Genomic DNA, 21,297 nt, shown 5'->3' with positions numbered 1-21,297 from the left:
ATTTGATACTAAAACACCAATTCCTGACCTTCTCCCATAATCTAACTTAACAATAAATAGATGGAAAAATTCAGAAAGAGAAGGAAGAGTGTCTGAAGCCTGCATTAATTTATCCACAACATGGAAAATATTCAAGAGTTTTACATTCTTCTTCTTATTTTTTTTTTTTTTTGAATTTTATGTTCTTGTTAAGAACACTGCCATGGGCCGAGCTGTGGCTTATGTCTGTAATACCAGTGCTTTGAGAGGCTGACGTGAGAGGATCCCTTGAGCACAAGAGTTCGAGACTAGCCTGGGCAATGAAGCAAGACTCTGTATCTACAAAAAACAAAAAAATTAGCTGGGTGTAATGATATGTGCCTGTAGTCCAAGCTACTAGGGAGGCTGAGGCAGGAGAAGTGCTTGAGCCCAGGAGTTTGAGGCTGTGGTAAGCTATGACCGCACCCCTGTACTCCAGCCTGGGTAACAGAGGAAGACCCTGTCTCTAAAAAACAAAAAAGAACACTGCACCATCCTCATACAAAATATTCAGGCCAATAGTTACATTTTACCTGTTTCAGCAAATTCACAAAAGGGAGTATCTGGTCTTTCATCTTCACAGTTTTTTGTGAGTGTTTCAGCAATGCAAGCACAAAATGTCTGGAAATCTGCAAATTTTTCACAGCCCATTTTTACGTTAATGTATAATTTTCCCAATTTGGTCCAGTCACCTTTTTCTTTACAATGCTATCAAAATTATTAAAAACAAAACAAAAGAGAAAGAAAAAGAATGAAAACTATGTTATTTATGCAAACATGTCTTTAGGCATTAGATATACATAAATTAATATGTATATCTAATGTTTTAGGCATTAGATATACATAAATTAATATGTATATCTAATGTTTTAGGCATTAGATATACATAAATTAATAAGACAAAATCTGCAGATCTTATAAACTTACTGACAAGCATCACATCAATAACATACCATTGCAGCTTTGCTTTTCTGGCTATAGTAAAGCCTCTATAAATTCCAAATAGCAATGCACATTTGTTTTAATTATCCAGGTCTTAAAGTATTTAACTGTATTTACCCCCAAACCTGAACCTGACAGTGGGGATGGATTTATGGAAAACAGAGATGAGTAGCATAATTTGAACTGTCTCCACGGCAATGCATTATTTTACTACTTTTAGAAAGTGCATTTTAATGTTATCTGGCCATTTATAATTTGGGCCCACATATCGTTTTGGACACTACATTTTACAAAAGTGGCCACAAAGTGAATTTCAGTCAACTTATTATCTTTGTACAATTTCTGTTATAAACTAAAAAAGTTTTTCACATCAAAAGTCTTAAGAATATAAAAGTACTAATTAAAACCAGAGACACAATTACTACATGAATACAAAAGTGATACTAAAAGTAAAAATCATCCTGAAGGTCCTCATTTCTTATACTCTAAATGGTTGGAGAGTTCAGTGTGATCTGGGATTTCCCCCATCATTTCATGTATTGTAGCCATCCATGACAAGTACCTCAGCTTTCTTACACACTCAGCAAGTCTGCCCAGCCTCAAGAATTAAAGACTAAGCTCTGAATTATTATTTCACTTTAATATAATTTTGAAACTGAACAATTTTTAGAATTATTTTTAATACAGTTCACAACTCTAGAAATTAAAATGTTTGCCTTTCAAAATATTAACTTGTAAGAAAAACAAAACTTCCTTTCCTTGAACATTTTTGCTGTATAACAGCCACATTTCTAAAACTTCTCATAAAATGGGGTTATTATTCAAAACGTTTTTGTTGCTATTGATTTGCGGAGATCCCAGCAATGTATTTAAAATAATAAATGTCATACCTCTAATTTATTCAAGGCTGAATCTAAATCACACTTCCAGTTCTTTTTAAATTGCCTCATCTGTAACCTTTAACAACAGAAAAGAGTTAATTATACTATATTCACCCCTTAAAAGTCACTGCCGCTTCTACTTAATCTGTCCTACAGTTTATAAGAAACCAGAGGAAAAAATGAATGTATATAATATGCTATAAACATTCTTCAGAGCTGGAAAAAGGCAGCTATACAGACACCTACTTTATATTATTTCCTCCCCAAAACAGTAAGAAGGAAAAAGCAAATTCCACAGGAAATCATACCTTCAGCCTAACTTGTATACAGAGCATGTCAAAACTTCAAAATAACTGTGACTAAAAGGAGAAAAAAAACACCAAATCCTGGCACATGATCTCTACTGCTCCTGCCCTACCCTTACTGCTCCACATGAGGAAGGATTTTAAAAGTCTGTATGATTTAAAGAAGGCAATTTTTGAAATGCATAGTTTTTGGAAAAGAAAAAAAGACAAAAATGAAAGAAACACACTTTGGCAATTAGAAGAAAAGAAAAAAAAAGGCAGAGGGAATAAGAAGGTGCCATTGAACTAGGAGTATTATGTAATACCCAAATATGAGTTCATCAATTTTGGTAATTTATCTAGAGCATTAAGAAGGAAGAACACACTATCACATTTGGGATTAAGAAAAAAAAAACAATTTTCTAACTCCTTTTATGAAGCAAGTATAACTAATATTTAAACTAGATAGACAGTCTGTGTGAGGTGGCTCACACCAGAAATCTCAGCACTCTGGAAGGCCGAGGTGGGCAGATCCCTTGAGCCCAGGAGTGTGAGACCAGCCTGGTTACCATAGTGAATCCTACCTCTGCAAAAATTAGCTGGGTGTGGTGGCATGCACCTGTAGCACCAGCTACTTGGGAGACTGAGATGGGAGGATTACCTAAGCCCAGGAGGTCCAGGCTGCAGTGAGTTGTAACTGCATTACTGCACTCCAGCCTGGGAAATAGAGCAAGATCCTGTCTCAATCCATCAATAGTCAAACAAAAAACAATAGCTTTTATAGATACAAAAAAAATTACATAATGATACAGAAAATCTCATTTACAATAGCACCCAAAATATGAAGTACTTATATAAGGAAAATCATAAAACACTCCTGAAAGACACATTACTACTACTTGGAGTTAGGAAGTTGATACTAAATATATGGAGAAGCGTACATGCAAGAAGATCCAGGAAAACACCGAAAAATGATGAAAAAGAATTATCCTTACCAAATATTAAAACATACTATTAAAGCTTCTGTAGTTACTATAGTGTGGTTCCAGTGCAGGAATAGGCAAACAGGCCAGTGGAATAAAATACAAAGTTGAGAAACAGATCCCATTGTATATGAAATTTAGTATATGATAAGGGTGGCATCTCAAATCACTGGAGGTAAATATGGACATTTTATTTTATTTTATTTTATTCATTATTTTTTGAGACGGAGTCTTGCTCTGTTGCCCAGGCTGGAGTGCAGTGGCGCTATCTCCGCTCACTGCAAGCTCTGCCTCCCAGGTTCACGCCATTCTCCTGCCTCAGCCTTCCGAGTAGCTGGGACTACAGGCAACCGCCACCACACCCAGCTAACTTTTTGTATTTTTAGTAGAGACAGGGCTTCACTGTGTTCGCCAGAATGGTCTTGATCTCCTGACCTCATGATCTGCCCACCTCGGCCTCCCAAAGTTTTGGGATTACAGGTGTGAGCCACCACGCCAGGTCAAGATGGACATTTTAATACATGTTGTTGGGAAAGTTGGATAATCATTTGGAAAAAACAAAACTGAATCAATTTCACACAACATACCCAAGAGAAAAAACTCCACGTAGATTAAAAACCTAACTGTAAAAATGAAATCATACAAGTAGTAGAAGAAAACATGTGCCAGTTTGCCTAAAACCTTCATGTAGAGAAATGATGACTCAAAATCCACATGCAATAAAACATAACCTTGACTCAAAACTGAGAAAAAAGATTGAAATATAAGGTGGCATAAAAATAAAATTTTTGCATGGTAAAAAACACTAGAAGGTCAAAAGACAACTGACAAACTGGAAGAAAAATTACAATATATACTACAAAGGGTTAATACCTGTAAGAACTCTAAAAGTTTAAGAACCAAAGAACCAAAACCTAATAGAAAAAGGAGGAAAAAAAAGTGAAGAGTTCACATAAAACATGTAAACATAGCCCTCAAATATATGAATAGAAAATGCTCAAATTCATTTATGAGAGAAATGCAAGCTAAAACACCATTTGTCACCTAACAGATTAGCAAACATTAAAAAACGTTCTAATACATTATGTTAGAAAGCTAGGCTGAAAAAGGCAGTCTCATATTTCTGATGGGAACACAAATGAGTACAACTATTCTCGAGGAAAATTTGGCAATACCTAACAAAAGTTACATATGCTTACCTTTAAAAGTTATAAGTTATATACTTATCTTCACAATTTTTTGACTTTTAAATAAGCTCACAGGAATTTCCAAAAATAGTACATAAAGTCCTGTGTACTCTTCACCCAGCTTTTTCCAATAGTGACATTTTATATACTACCAGGAAACTGACTCTGGTATAATACTGTTAACTACAGGCCTTATTCAGTTTTTATCAATTTTTACATGTATTTGTGTGTGTGTATGTAACTACAAGTGTTCCATTTCTACAAAGGAACTTTCTCATGGTACCCTCTTATACTCATCCCCTCTCCACTGTCCCTGTCCCCTGCAACCACTAATCAGTTCTCCACTTCTTAGTTTTGTCATCTCGGGGATATTACATAAATGAAATGTATGCATTGTGTAGCATATAGCCTTTTGAGATTAGCTTTTAAAATTCAACATAATTCTCTTGAGATCAATCCAATTTGTTGCACATTTCAATAGTTTCTCCCTCTTTTTACCTCAATAGTATGCCATGGTATGTACCACAGTTTAACTATAACTATTCATTCACCTATTGAAGGATATCTGAGGTTTTTTTTTTCCAGTTTCTGGTTATTACAATTAAAGCTGCTAAGAACATTTATCTATAAGTTTTTATGTGACCAAAAGTTTTCATTTCTCTAGGATAAATGCCGAGGAGTTCAATAGCTGCCTTTGGTATGTGCATGTTTAGTTTGTAGAGAAACTGTTGAACTGCTTTTCAGAGCAGCTGTACCATTTTATATTCTCACCAACAGCATATGATCCAGTTTATCCACACTCTCCCCAGCATTTGGTGTTAACACCATTTAAAATAAAATTCTATCACTCTGATAGGTGTGTGGTGATATCTCACATGGTTTTATTTTACATTTCTCTTATGGCTAACAATTTTGAACTTATTTTCATGTGCTTAGTTGCCATCTGCATGTCCTCATTGGTGAAATACGTTTATGTCTTTAGCCTACTTTCTTTTTTTTTTTTTTTTTTTTTTTTGTGAGACAGTCTCACTCTGTTGCCCAAGCTAGAGTGCAGTGGCATGATCTCGGTTCACTGCAACCTCTGCCTCCTGGGTTCAAGTGATTCTCCTGGAGCCTCAGCCTCCTGAGCAGCTGGGACTACAGGCATGTGCCACCATGCCTGGGCAATTTTTGTATTTTTAGTAGAGATGGGGTTTTACCATGTTGGCCAGGCTGGTCTCAAACTCCTGATCTCAAGTGATCCGCCCACCTCAGCCTCCCAAAGTGCTGGGATTACAGACGTAAGACATGGTGCCCAGCTCCCATTTTCTAATAGTATCATTTGTTTGTTTATTATTGAATTTTGAGACTTTCAAAATATATTCTCAGCTGGGCACGGTGGCTCATGCCTGTAATCCTAGCAGTTTGGGAGGCCGAGGTAGGTGGACTATGAGGTCAGGAGTTTGAGATCAGCCTGGCTAACATGGTGAAATCCCGTCTCTACTAAAAATACAAAAATTAGCTGTGCATGGTCGCACACATCTGTAATCCCACTACCCAGGAGGCTGAGGCAGGAGAGTAACTTGAACCCAGGAGGTGGAGGTTGCAGTAAGCTGAGATTGTGCCACTGCACTCCAGCCTGGGTGACAGAGCAAGACTCCATCTTGGGGAAAGAAAAAAAAAACATATATATGTTTTATATAATTATATATATTATATATAATATATATACAATATATTATATATTATACAATATATAATAGACATACAATGTATATGTATTACATATAATATATGCAATATATTATATATAATATATGTTATATAGAGAGAGGTTTCCAAATTTTCACCTATTTTTTCGTAAAAGTTTTATAGTTTTTTGTTTAAATTCATGATTCATTTTGAATTAATTTTTGTATAAGGTGTAGGGTTTGGGTCAAAGTTTTTTGTTTTTTACTATGGCTGTTCAATTGCTCTAGCATCATTTGTTTAAAAACTAGCTTTCTTCCATAAAATTGCTTTTGTACCTTATAAAATCAATTGAACATATTAGTAGTGGTTTATTTCTGGATTCTCTCTGTTCCTTTGATCTATGTGTCTCTCCCTCCATAAAATAACACACTTTCTTAATTACTTGATTACTGTTAGTACGTCTTAAAACATTAAGTAGAGTGAATCCTTTTACTTTATCCTATTCTTTTTTTCTTTTTTGAGACAGGGACTCTATCTGTCACCCAGGCTGGAGTGCAGTGGTGCAATCACGGCTCACTGCAGCCTCTAACTCTGGGGCTCAAGTGATCCTCCCACCTCAGCCTCCCAAGTAGCTGGGACTACAGGTGCGTGACACTATGCCCAGCTAATTTTTTGTAGAGATGGGGTTTCACCATGTTGCCCAGGCTGGCCTTGAACTCCTGGGTTTAAGTAATCTGCCTGCCTCGCCCTCCCAAAGTGCTGTGATTACAGGTGTGAGCCACTGCATCCAGCCTATTCTTTTTTTTAAAAGTTGTCTTAGCTGTTCTAGTTCTTTTACCTTTGTACATAAATTTTAGAATATATGTTTTTATATCTACAAAAAAATTTTGCCGGAGGGATTCTGGTAGGAATTGAGTTAAACCAATGGATGAAATTTCGGAGAACTGACACTTTTATTAAGTTTCCCAATCCATGAATGTAGTATGTCTATTTATTTAATTCTTCAGTTTCTTTCATCAGCATTTTGTAACTTTCAGCATATAAGTTTAGCATGTGTTCAGTCAGATTTTTACCTAATTTTTGTTTTTAGCCATTGTAAAGATATTGTTTTAAATGTTGGTTTCCCTAGTTCGTTTTCAGTATATAGAAATATGGTTGATTTTTTTGTTGATGTTTATGCTGCAACCTTGCTGCACTCATTAGTTCTAGGAGAGTGTTTTGTTTTGTTTTTTGGTACATTCCTTGGCATATATGTAGAAAATGTCATCTGCAAATATGGACAGTTTTATTTCTTTACTTCCAATCTGTATGCTAGCTATTTCCATTTCTTGCCTTACACTGGCTAAGATTTATCATAGTATGTTGAATGAGAGTGGTATCAGTGAACATCCTTGCCATGTTCCCAATCTTAGGAAGAAGCATCCAGTCTTTCATCTAAATATAATATTTGCTGTAGGTTTCTTACAGATACTCTTTGTGAAGTTAAAGAATTTCTTCCTTTATTCATAATTTGCTGAGTTTTAAAAATAATGCATGGATACTGCATTTTGTCAAATGATTTTCTGAACTGAATAATCATGTGGCTTTTCTTCTTATACTGTAGATATGATGAATTACGCTGATTGATTTTCAAATATTGAACCATCTTTGCATTCTTGGAATAAACCCTATTTGGTCATGGTGTACAATTCTTTTTACAAATTCCTGGATTCAATATGGTAATATTTTACTGAGAATTTCTGCATCAAAGCTCAGGAGAGATAACACTAATTTGTAATTTTATTTTATTTTCCTTTTTTTTTTTTTTTTTTTTTTGAGACAGACTTTCACTTTTGTCCAGGCTGGAGTGCAATGGTCCAATCTCGGCTCACTGCAACCTCCGCCTCCCAGGTTCAAGGGATTCTCCTGCCTTAGCCTATCAAGTAGCTGGGATTATAGGCATGCACCACCATGCCCAGCTAATTTTGTATTTTTAGTAGAGATGGGGTTTCACCATGTTGGTCAGGCTGGCCTCAAACTCCTGACCTCAGGTGATCCACCCGCCTCAGCTTCTCAAAGTGCTGGGATTACAGGTGTGAGTCACCGTGTCTGGCAGTAGTTTTCTTTTCTTTTCTTTTCTTTTGGGGTATTCTGTGTGTCTGGTTTTTGTGTCTGGGTAACACTGGTATCAAAATATGCTGGTAAATGTTCCCTCCTTTATGTTTTCTGGAAGAGACTGCATAAATCCATGCTGATTCTTCTTTGAATGACTGGTAGAATTGTCCAATGAAACTATCTTGCCCTTGAAATGTCTTTTTTGGAAGCTTTTAAATGATGGACTAAATTTCTTCCATAGTTATAAGACTATTTAGATGATCTAGTTTATATTGCATCAACTTTGTTTTTTTGTGGTTTTTAAGGACTTGCTCCATTTCATGTATGTTGCTGAGTTTATGTCAAGTTGCTCAAGGCAATCCCTTATTATCACTTTAACAGCTGCAGTAACTGCACTGATAACCCTGGTCTCATTCCTGGTAATTCATGTCTTCATGTCTGCTTTTTTTTTAGTCTTGCTAAGAGGCTTGTTAATTTTATTGATCTTTTCAAAGAAACAGCTTTTTGTTTCATTGATTTACTTTTTGTTTTCGGCTTCATTGATTCATATTCTTACCTTTATTGCCTTTCTTATGCTTGCTTTGAGTTTATTTTGCTCTTATTTTTCCTTGTTTTGTGAGGTGGGAGCTTAGAATATTGTGTAACGGATTTTCCTCTCAGGATTGCTTTATCTGCATCCCCAAGTTGTGATTTATTTTCATTTTTATTCAGTTCTAACAGTTCACTTAGTTTTGAGACTTTCTCTTCACATGTGGATTATAGAGAAGTGTGTTGTTTAATTTCCAAGTGTTTGGAGATTTTCCTATTATACCTCCATTGTTGATTTCCAGTTTGATTCTATTACAGTCAAATAATGTACTCTGTATAGTTTTGTTTTAAATTTTTTGAGGTTTATGATCCAGGATATGGTCTACCTTGCTGAATGTTCCATAGATGCTTGAAAAGAATATGTATTCTGTTGTTTTGGGGTACAGTGTTCTATAAATGTCTATTAAATCCTGTTGATTGATGGTGGTATTTAGTTCTACATCCTTGCTGATTTCCTAGTATTTCTATCAATTATTGAGAGAGGGATATTGAAGTCCCCAACTATAATTATAGATTTGTCCATTTCTCCTTTCAATTCTATAATTTTGTTTCATGTATTTTGAAGCTGTTTTTTTGGTGCATATACTTTATAACTGCTATGTTTTCTTGGCGTATTGATCATCTTATTATGTAGTGTCCCTCTTTGTAATTGTAATTTTCTTTGCTCTGAAGTCTATTTAATTTGTTATTAATATAATCACTCATGCTCCTTTTCAAACTAATGTTTGCATGGTATATTGTTTCAACTACCTATATCCTTATAATGGAAGTTAATTTCTTATAAAGGGCATATAGTTATACTTTTATATGTATTCTGCCAACTGCAATCCTTTAATTATTGTATTTAGAACATTTACACAAACAGTGTATCTTGGATATCACTCTAAATAAATTCATAGAGAAATTCTTCATTTTTTTATGGCTTGATTGTGTGGATATACTATATTATTCGTCTACTGTATTGGTATTTATATTGTTCCTAATATTTTGCAAGTATAAACAATGCTGCAATGAATAACCTTGGGTGTGCATATGTTTGTATTGACAGAGGTGTATTTTCAGGGTACATTTGTAGAATTGGGATTGCTGAGTCAACAGGTAAGTGTACTAGAGCAACAACTAAAAATATGTGTATACAAAGAGAGATGCTAAAAAACTATAGCTAATCAGAATGGAATTCTAAAACATGTTTCACATGTTGTCCAGGCTAGTCTCAAACTCCCAACCTCAGGTGATCCACCTGCCTCAGCCTCCCAAAGTGCTGGGATTACAGGCGTGAGCCACTGCACCCGGCTGGGGATATGTCCTCAGAAATGTGTCTTTACCTGATTTCATCTTTGTGTGATCACCATAAGGGTGTACTCACACAAACCTAGATGGTACAGCCTACTATTCACCTAGGCTATATGATACAGCCTGTTGCCCCTAGGCTACCAACCTGCACAGCATGTTATTGTACTGAATACTGTAGGCAACTGTAACACAAACTGTAGACTTTACAAATACTATATACTTAGGCTACACTTAATTTAGAAAAAAAGTTTTTCTTTCTTCAATGTTAACTTTAATTTACTGTAACTTTACAAATTGTATTTAAACTTTTTGACTCTTTTGTAATAACACCCAGCTTAAAACAGAAACACAAACATGTTCTCTATATCCTTATTCTATAAACTTTTTTCTGTTTTTGAAAATTTTTATTTTTATCTGTTTACTTTGTAAACTGTTTTGTTAAAAACTAAGACACAAATACACGCACTAGCCTAGGCCTACAGAGAATAAGGATCATCAATATCACTGTCTTCCACCTCTACATCTTGTCTCTCTGGAAGGTCTATGGGTCAATCACATGTACGGAGCTGTCATGTCCTATGATAATAATGCCTACTTCTGGAATACTTTCTGGAGGACCTGCCTGAATCTGTTTTACACTTAACTTTAAAAATATATAAGTAGGAGTACACTCTAAAATAATAATAAAGTACAGCAAATACATAGACCACTAACACTAATTTATTATCATTATCAAATATTATATACTGCACATAGTTGTATGTGCTATACTTTTATATGACTGGCAGCACAGTAAGTTTGTTTACACTAGTATCACTACAAATGTACAAGTAGTGCATTGTGCTCTGAGATTACAACAGCTAAGATGTCCCTATGAGATAGGAATATTTCAGCCCCATTTTAATTTTGTGGGATCACTATGGTATACGTGGTCCATCATTAACCAAAACATCATTATGGGGCACATAACTATAATGGTTTGAAGTGTGAGCACAGAAAGGGGCAGAGGGTATAAAGATACAATTTTCAAAGTTATATACTATAAAATAGACTAAGAATATTCATGATTGTGTTGCTTGTGTTTGAAAGCACAATAGGGCAACTACAGTTAACAGGAATGTACAGCATATTTCAAATAACCAGAAGAGAAGCTCTGGAATGTCCCTAATATAAAGAAATGATAAATGTTTGAGGTGATGAATATCCCGGTTACCCTGATTTGATCATTATACATTGTATACATGTATCATTAAAACTCATGTACTCTGTAAACATATACAACTATTATGCATCAATAAAAAAAGTGAAAAGCTGGATTGTTCTGGGGTCTTCCTATATACTAACAGGGTCTGCTGTCAATCATTGCATGAATGGTGAAGTTCAGTAGCTATTCAGGGCACCAGATACTGCTATTCTCTTGAGCCTTGATGCATACACTTTCCCTGTGCAACTGCTACTGAATCTGGTGGGAGATTAACATCTGTTAGTCATGTGAGCTCTCTGCCATAGCTGCCACTGCCCAAAATGGGAAAAGTTTTTCACATATCGCTCTGGGGAAGAATAAACTCAATGATTGGAAGACAACATCAATGCACCCTACTTAAAACCAAATTAGACTCCAGAACTATATGCTCAATGAATTATACTTTTCTTACAAAAAATTTGTTTCCTAGGTAGTACTCAAAATCTATTTAGCCTAAACAGTGTTACAATTTTCATGGAAAACATGAATATTGTTAATTACCAGTAATTAAATTTAAAAAATCATAGAACTTGGAAAACTCAAATGAATTTCAATGCTAGTGATTGAAGGGAAGTAGTATTACTTAGAGCTGCAATTCTTTTAACTGCACCGAGGCATCTAGGGCACAATGGCAAACTCACCAGGACACCACAGGTTATTTTAAGTTTTCAGGCTGACATCTGTCAGACACTGAACAAATTACTACTATTAACTTGTTTGGACCTAACTAGTTGATAAATGGGACAGTTAATACCTTTCTTTTGGCCTAGGGACACAGAACCAAGAAAGTTTGGAAACCTTTGCATTACAGGATAATGAGAAATGAGATAAAAATAGCAATGGAAGCTCCATATTGGAGATTTCTGGGCATTCTGAAGCATTTCAGTAGTTGATTTGATCTTTATCAAATCTAATTACATTTAAAAAGTTATGATTCATTTAAACACATAATTTATATATTTTTCTATGTATGTTATACTTTAATTTTTTTTTTAAGTCGTGACTTTCCTTTTTCTTGGTATATTATGGTACTACTTGGGTACTACTTGTATAGTTGTGAGAGTTTGTTGTTTTTTTTTTTTTTTTGAGACGGAGTCTCACTCTGTCGCTCAGGGAGTGGCATGATCTCGGCTCACTGTAACCTCCGCCTCCTGGATTCAAGTGATTCTCCTGCCTCAGCCTCCTGAGTAGCTGGGATTACAGGTGCGCACGACCACGCTCAGCTAATTTTTGTATTTTTAGTAGAGACGGGGTTTCACCATGTTGGTCAGATTGGTCTTGAACTCCTGACCTTGTGATCCACCCGCTTCAGCCTCACAAAGTGCTGGGATTACAGGCATGAGCCACCGTGCCCGGATTTTTTTTTTTTTTTTTTTTAAAGGTCTTTGGAGGCCCATGAGCTGAATCGAGAAAGTAAATAAAGTAGGGGCACTAAAGTATTTTATTAAGATAACAACAAAAAGTGAGTCAAATAGAAAAAAGAATTAAGGTAATTTGTACACATATAAGAGAGTACATTAGGTGTAATTAAGTGGTGAAACAGAAGATATAAGACACTCTTTTTTTTTTTTTATTATACTTTAAGTTCTAGGGTACATGTGCACAACGTGCAGGTTTGTTACACATGTATACATGTGCCATGTTGGTGTGCTGCACCCATCAAGTCGTCAGCACCCATCAACTCGTCATTTACATCAGGTATAACTCCCAATGCCATCCCCTCCCCCCTTCCCCCTCCCGACAATAGGCCCTGGTGTGTGACGTTCCCCTTTCCGTGTCCAAGTGATCTCATTGTTCAATTCCCACCTATGAGTGAGAATATGCGGTGTTTGGTTTTCTGTTCTTGCGATAGTTTGCTGACAATGATGGTTTCCAGCTGCATCCATGTCCCTACAAAGGACATGAACTCATCCTTTTTTATGGCTGCATAGTATTCCATGGTGCATATGTGCCACATTTTCTTAATCCAATCTGTCACTAATGGACATGTGGGTTGATTCCAAGTCTTTGCTATTGTGAATAGTCCCACAATAAACATACGTGTGCATGTGTCTTTATAGCAGCATGATTTATAATCCTTTGGGTATATACCCAGTAATGGGATGGCTGGGTCATATGGTATTTCTAGTTCTAGATCCTTGAGGAATGGCCATACTGTTTTCCACAATGGTTGAACTAGTTTACAATCCCACCAACAGTGTAAAAGTGTTCCTATTTCTCCACATTCTCTCCAGCACCTGTTGTTTCCTGACTTTTTAATGATTGCCATTCTAACTGGTGTGAGATGGTATCTCATTGTGGTTTTGATTTGCATTTCTCTGATGGCCAGTGATGATGAGCATTTTTTCATGTGTCTGTTGGCTGTATAAATGTCTTCTTTTGAGAAATGTCTGTTCATATCCTTTGCCCACTTTTTGATGGTTTTTTTTTTTTCTTGTAAATTTGTTTGAGTTCTTTGTAGGTTCTGGATATTAGCCGTTTGTCAGATGAGTAGATTGCAAACATTTTCTCCCATTCTGTAAGTTGCCTGTTCACTCTGATGGTAGTTCTTTTACTGTGCAGAAGCTCTTTAGTTTAATTAGATCCCATTTGTCAATTTTGGCTTTTGTTGCCGTTGCTTTTGGTGTTTTAGACGTGAAGTCCTTGCCCATGCCTATGTCCTGAATGGTATTACCTAGGTTTTCTTCTAGGGTTTTTATGGTATTAGGTCTAACATTTAAGTCTCTAATCCATCTTGAATTAATTTTTGTGTAAGGAATAAGGAAGAATCCAGTTTCAGCTTTCTACTTATGGCTAGCCAATTTTCCCAGCACCATTTATTAAATAGGGAATCCTTTCCCCATTTCTTGTTTTTGTCAGGTTTGTCAAAGATCAGATGGCTATAGATGTGTGGTATTACTTCTGAGGGCTCTGCTCTGTTTCATTGGTCTATATCTCTGTTTTGGTACCAGCACCATGCTGTTTTGGTTACTGTAGCCTTGTAGTATAGTTTGAAGTCAGGTAGCGTGATGCCTCCAGCTTTGTTCTTTTGACTTAGGATTGTCTTGGCAATGCGGGCTCTTTTTTGATTCCATATGAACTTTAAAGCAGTTTTTTCCAATTCTGTGAAGAAAGTCATTGGTACCTTGATGGGGATGGCATTGAATCTATAAATTACCTTGGGCAGTATGGCCATTTTCACAATATTGATTCTTCCTATCCATGAGCATGGAATGTTCTTTCATTTGTTTGTGTCCTCTTTTATTTCACTGAGCAGTGGTTTGTAGTTCTCCTTGAAGAGGTCCTTCACATCCCTTGTAAGTTGGATTCCAAGGTATTTTATTCTCTTTGAAGCTATTGTGAATGGGAGTTCATTCATGATTTGGCTCTCTGTTTGTCTGTTACTGGTGTATAAGAATGCTTGTGATTTTTGCACATTGATTTTTTATCCTGAGACTTTGCTGAAGTTTCTTATCAGCTTAAGGAGATTTTGGCCTGAGACGATGGGGTTTTCTAAATATACAATCATGTCATCTGCAAACAGGGACAATTTGACTTCTTCTTTTCCTAACTGAATACTCTTTCTTTCTTTCTCTTGCCTGATTGCCCTAGCCAGAACTTCCAACACTATGTTGAATAGGAGTGGTGAGAGAGGGCATCTCTGTCTTGTGCCAGTTTTCAAAGGGAATGCTTCCAGTTTTTGCCCATTGAGTATGATATTGGCTGTGGGTTTGTCATAAATAGCTCTTATTATTTTGAGATATATTCCATCAATACTGAATTTATTGAGAGTTTTTAGCACGAAAGGCTGTTGAATTTTGTCAAAGGCCTTTTCTGCATCTATTGAGATAATCACGTGGTTTTTGTCTTTGGTTCTGTTTATATGCTGGATTACGTTTATTGATTTGCGTATGTTGAATCCCCTGCATCTCAGGGATGAAGCCCACTTGATCATGGTGGATAAGCTTTTTGATGTGCTGCTGGATTTGGGTTGCCAGTATTTTATTGAGGATTTTTGCATCGATGTTCATCAGAAAAGATACTCTTTTTACACTGAATGAGCAGGACGTTGAGAGGAAATGAAGTACTGAGAAAAATGAGGTGAGGCTAGCCAGAGGCAGCTTGACTAAAGTAGGGCATAGCCAAGAGATGGGAAAAGGGTTTATGACAGGTAACTATCTAAATGGGCATACAAACAGTTATTAGAACTTTTCCTTCAGCTTTTATAAGTCCCCACCAAGACACATATATTTTGGCATAAATAATAATGATTTTTCTCACCTGGATTTCATTTCCAGAACTGCAGTTATTTCTTGTTTGGAAGCTTGTACTTGATATAAGAGCTTAACAATATAGTTAAAGTGCTCTGGGTCAAGCACCATCCCGGCTTCAACAAGCTGTAGAAGAGAAAAGAAAGAGTGGTTATTCTTACAAAAATGTGACAGAATTGAGGAGCCAATGTGTGTGAAACAACTAAGACACTGATGGAAGAAGTGAAACATGGAGACAAACGGAATAAAACTCATTAAAAAAAATTGAGGCACAGAATCACAAAAAGATATCCTAAGAATTTAAAGCAAAAATGAAAATATTAAGTGTTTGAATTTTCTTCCTGTTCTCTAAGTTATCTCAACCACTTTATCATATATACCTCTTATTTAGTACTCAGTCTGTCTTTTAGTCTAGGACCGGTATTCATACCTCATCCCTGATTGCAAACTTCCTGAGAAGTATTGTTCCTGTGCCTCACACAGGGCTGTGGCCAGAGAAGAATCAGTGATTCCTTGATAAATTAAACACTCAGGTGGATTAACTGCCCACATGTAATATAGCATTTAATTAAAAAAAAAATCAATTCAAAGATTTTTATCTGTCATTCACATATGACTCATTTCCTGTCTTCTTCATGAGCCTCAACTCTAATGAAGAGAACCAACAAGGGAATATCTGGATACTTCCAGTGTGAGAATGGATGAATGAGAGGCAGGCCTTTTCTGACAGCTCTTCTACATGACATTATCCTGGAAAAGCGGGAAGGTACAAGGTTGTGAGCTGGCAGTCTTATTAGTTGCCCCAGCTCAAATGATCCTCTTGACCTTGGTTCAAAGGTATTATGACTAGGTCCTCTAATACCTCCATAATACCTCGAAGGTATTATGACTAGCTACCCTGGACTAGGATTTAGAGAGTTAAGAATGACTCAACTGAGTGGTGTTTGAAATTCTCTGAGCAATATTTTTGCTGAGAATTTTCTATGGTTTTATTCTGGTTTTCAGAAAAATTCCCTTTAAGAAATTACTTAAATATCAAAATATATTTTGAATGTTTGAGAGAATGTATGCTTTGTCTCCAGTATAGATCTGAAGGGAGTACTAGGAAGTAAGAATTGGTGTAGGATAACAAAACAATACCGGGGTAAGTGGAGAAGCTACCTGTTTCAAGGTATAATGTGAGATGCTGTAATTTGGCTGTTAGAACTTACAATTATATATTTTGAGATAGAATTTCTTTTAGTGAAGGATAATAGTAACAAACTGCTAAGAGATTTTTCCCACCTTTGAACTCCAAGGAAAACGGTCTCAAATTTAGTGGTACTAGGCCCCCTTTGAATGGGTCCTAGAAATGCTACCCTAAGCCATGTTATTAAACAATTTTAACTAAAAACAATTTTGGTAAAAAATCCTGTAAAAATGACTGTTTAAAGTCTGTTCTAAAGATTAGGTTCTAATCCTTAAGCTCTATTAGCTCCTCTAGATTCAGAGCATACTCAATTTTATCTTAAAAGAGGAAAATAGCTCCTCTCCTATACCTACCAATCCACTACCTTAACAAATAGTTTTCCAAACATCATGAAGTAAAGGAGTGGGCATAATGATTTTTTTTACTGTTATGCTCTACAACATTTGAAAGGGTCACTGGTGGTCTAACTGTATTCACTGACCTTGCAGTGACTTTTGACTAAATGAACAAGGCCAACTATAAACAAACCTGCAAAAGAACAAATCAGTTATCTGGTAACTGACATGCTTTAAAAACTCTGCCCTTTAACACTGCTCAAAAACCAGAGTAAATATAAATTGTTTTGTAACACACTAGGTAACAATCTGAGGCAGGACAAAAATAAGATGTTAATTATCTTTTCTCAGTGATATTTATGCTAAATACATGGAGTATGGTACACCAGGATAAAGAGGAGGAAAAGCATCTTTCTCCATGATGATATTATGGTGTTACTACTGAACCCTGAAATAGTCTTAAGAGGGAAATTGATACTGGTTTTAAACAACTTCCAGAAATGATGGTTCCATATTAGCCATGCAAAAATGAAAATCATTGTCTTTGTTAGATATTCTCCACTAAGGGTAATTTTATTTAGACAGTCACTGAGGGGTACATTTTGCAGAAAGTCAAGTTATTCAGTATCAGACAATTTATGGAATCCTTACTGAGATTTTCTACAACCTCTATGGGTTATCAGCAACTTTTTTTGTTTTTTTTCTTTTGAGACGGAGTTTTGCCCCCCTGTTGCCTAGGTTATGGCGCAATCTTGGCTCACTGCAACCTCTGCCCTCCAGCTTCAAGCAATTCTCCTGCTTTAGCCTCCTGAGTAGCTGGGATTACAGGTGTGCACCACCATGCCTGGCTAATTTTTTGTGTGTTTTTAGTAGAGATGGGGTTTCACCATGTTGGTCAGGCTGGTCCTGAACTCCTGACCCTGTGATCTGCCCGCCTCGGCCTCCCTAAGTGCTGGGATTACAGGCATGAGCCACCGTGCCCGGCGATCAGTAACTTTTGATTCAAAATATTTCTAGGCAAGCAATTGTCAAGTTTTATAATGTGAAATCTGAGGTATTCACTCAAATATCTGTTTTTCTGCTAGAGTTCTTCCAATGTTGCTTCTGAAAGAAAACCAGTAGTTTTCCTATCAGGCCTATTCTGAAGTAGATGATTAAGTATCAAATATTAGGAAGTATTTAACAAAAGTTGAATTTTATATTTTTGTCAGTCTTTTTTGGTTTATTTCTGTTGTAAATGATCTCAATTCTTTTAGAGAAAGAAAATTTCATTTAATCATCCTTATCAAGTAGAGATGAAGACAATTCATACATCAAAAAGCAATAATCTGAATGTTTGAAACTAATTTAAGGGGAAGGCTTATCAGCCACTAGAGTATATTTTTATAAACCCTATTTCAAGAGAAAAAGAATACTTCTGGAAATAGAATTCTTTGGCATCCAGAATGTGAATAAAAGGCAGCTCAAGCGTATACATGGAAACAATTATTTTCTTGGTTACTTGCCATCAGAGAATAAAAGAAAATAAAACCATACCTTGCAAAAGATATCAATTAAAGCAGGTACAGCATTCCTTAATTTCATAGTTGCCACATGCTCAAATATGTTTAGTAATATTTTCAGAGAAGGCTGGATAAAACAAAAAAATTACACTCATTTTCAGATCTTCTTTTAGTACACCTTAAATTTCTCAAACTCATTTATGTTGAAAAACACAAGTGGTTTCTAGGAAGTATTCAACAAACACAGAAATTCAACTGCTAAATTCAAATAATGAATAACAGAGAAATTAACATAAAATATTAAAATAACATATATTTTCAGGCTACTTACCAGCATTTTAACCATTATGCTGAGGTTCACTATCTGAAATACTTCTTTCAATAAACAATGTTTGAGTAAAGAATTTAGAAGATCATTTAGCACTTGTAAATCAAAGTATATACCTGGGGGAAACTTTCTGTAGTACTCCATAAATACGTTTACTGAAAATGAAAATATATATACTAACGTCATTTGCTGTGTCAGATATCCGTATTTCTTAAATTCAATAATTTTTCTATATATAAAGATAAAATAATATGAATTCAATGTAAATTCTTGAAAGGTACAGTTCTAGTATTAGAAATAGTGGATGAAAATTAAAGCAAAAGTCAAAATGGCAATAATATTTGAAGTCAACCAAGCATGTTCAGTATGGAGTAACTCATGCGCTGCCTGCAAAGAATAGGTCTAAACTGCCATTCCCATATATCATACTGTCAATATGAACTCCTAGAGAGTCAAGTTCCCAGGCAGTCTTGAGGCAGTAGCCCTGGTACAGATGTGAAGTTGTATAGTTTGGTGATGGACGCAGACTGTTTTGACACATACCCATTCTTGTTGCTTTAAACCCACTAACATGTTGACATTATTTTTAATTTCTCCCTGCCTTGTCATGGATGGGGATATTTTTGATTTCAGTTTGTGATTGTGGAACATTCTACTAAAAATTACAACAACGCTGATTAGTTTTCTTTGAGAAAGTACTTTCTTCATGCCCATCCAAATCCTTAATTTTCTATGTAACATGATGTTTCCAATTTTTCCCCATTGATTTCACTAAAATTATTTAAATTGGGATTCTTTCATTGATCATTTTTTTCTTCATTCCAGAATTTCGCAGGTTAAAATCTGTATGCCTTAACTGCCTTAGTAAAAATACTTTTGGTTTTATTTTGTGTTAATTATTTCTATTAGAAATATTTATTACTAGCTGGATTACCTGGTGTTGTTTGGGAAAGCCAGTAGCTATTGACAAAGTTCAGTGGCACAAGTGAAAAATTAATGTTAAAGTTTTAAAACTTTAATAATATGGTATAATATTCAAATTTCTTGTAAAGCTTTTTTATATACTACAATTATTTTCCCTGAGCATATACAGATAAATTATTGCTGCTATACTTTTGGCAGTATTTATATAGTTGCCTATACAGAAGCAGATCAACTGATAAAATGGTAAACTCAGTGTTATTATAGCTTATTAATAAAACTAAATTGCAGACATTCAAAAGCTGCAGTTAATCTATGTTAGCCAGCATGTAAATAGTCCACTAATTGACATGCAACCTTCCTCCTTTGTGTCATTAAGTTATTTATTTTTTTGAGACAGTATCATTCTGTCACCTAGACTGGAGTGCAGTGGCATGATCTTGGCTTACTGCAACCTCTACCTTCCAGGTTCAAGTGACTCTCCTGCCTTAGCCTCCCAAGTAGCTGGGATTACAGGCATGCACCACCATGCCTGGTTAGTTTTTTTTTTTTTTGCACTTTTAGTAGAGACAGCATTTGACCATGTGGGCCAGGCTGGTCTTGAACTTCTGACCTCAGGTGATCTGCCTGCCTCGGCCTCCCAAAGTGCTGGAATTATAGATATGAGTCACCGCGCCTGGCCTCATTAAGTTATTTTTAAACTGTTAATATATTTTCTGCATTGAAAATAATGATCCTCTCAGCTGGGCGTGGTGGCTCACGCCTGTAATTCCAGCACTTTGGGAGGCTGAGGTGGGTGGATCACCTGAGGTCAAGAGTTTGAGACCAGCCTGGCCAACATGGTGAAACCTTGTCTCTGCTAAAAATAAAAAAATTAGCCGGGTATGGTGGCACAGGCCTGTAGTCACAGCTACTCAGGGAGACTGAGGCAGGAGAATCGCGTGAACTCAGGAGACGGAGGTTGCAGTGAGCCAAGATCGTGCCACTGTACTCCAGCCTGGGCGACAGTGGGAGACTCCTTCTCAAAAAAACAAAAACGAATAATGATACCTTCTTGTTAAACTGTTGGGTGGAAACTGAACATTTTTAATACGTTTTGACACAAACTGCTGTATTGTCTTTTATTTTATTTATTTATTTTTGAGACATGGTCTTGCTCTGTCACCCAGGGTTGGAGTGCAGTGTTATGATCTTGGCTCACTGCAACCTCTGCCTCCTGGGCTCAAGCAATCTTCCCACCTCAGCCTCCCGAGTAGTTGGGACTATAGGCGTGCACCACCATGCCTGGCTAATTTTTAAAATATATTTTTGTAGAGATGGGGTTTTACCATTTTGCCCAGGCCGGTCTAAACTCCTGGACTCAAGCAATTCACCCACCTCAGGCTCCCAGAGTGCTGAGATTACAGGTGTGAGCCACTGCACCCGGCCTACATTGCTTTCTTAAAACGTTTGTCAATTCATAAGGCTACTTTACCAATTATTCACCAGAATCAGGTACTTTTACTCCTTTCTTTGGTTAGGAATGCACAATTCTAGTGAATCATTAACCACTGGAATTTCCTCTTGAAATGTTTCTAATTTTCAAAAG

At 36.1% G+C, this 21,297-nt stretch overlaps 1 protein-coding gene across 1 annotated transcript in view; it reads right to left on the bottom strand.

Moving 5' to 3' along the window:
- The window catches only part of LOC105480302 (testis and ovary specific TOPAZ 1), a 91,093-nt gene that overhangs the window by 26,748 nt on the left and 43,048 nt on the right, over nt 1–21,297 (bottom strand). Inside the window, exons 10-14 of the mRNA XM_011738925.2 lie at nt 18,792–18,943; nt 18,495–18,587; nt 15,445–15,560; nt 1,851–1,917; nt 552–726 (exon numbers count right to left, since the gene is read on the bottom strand). Of these exons, the coding sequence (XP_011737227.1) occupies nt 552–726; nt 1,851–1,917; nt 15,445–15,560; nt 18,495–18,587; nt 18,792–18,943 (603 nt within the window). The remainder of the gene's footprint in view (nt 1–551; nt 727–1,850; nt 1,918–15,444; nt 15,561–18,494; nt 18,588–18,791; nt 18,944–21,297) is intronic.

This window comes from Macaca nemestrina, chromosome 2 (genome assembly GCF_043159975.1).
Source record: "Macaca nemestrina isolate mMacNem1 chromosome 2, mMacNem.hap1, whole genome shotgun sequence".
Lineage (NCBI taxonomy): Eukaryota > Metazoa > Chordata > Mammalia > Primates > Cercopithecidae > Macaca > Macaca nemestrina.
The sequence above is the reverse complement of the archived record's forward strand: the minus strand, read 5'-3'. Positions and strand labels throughout refer to the sequence as shown.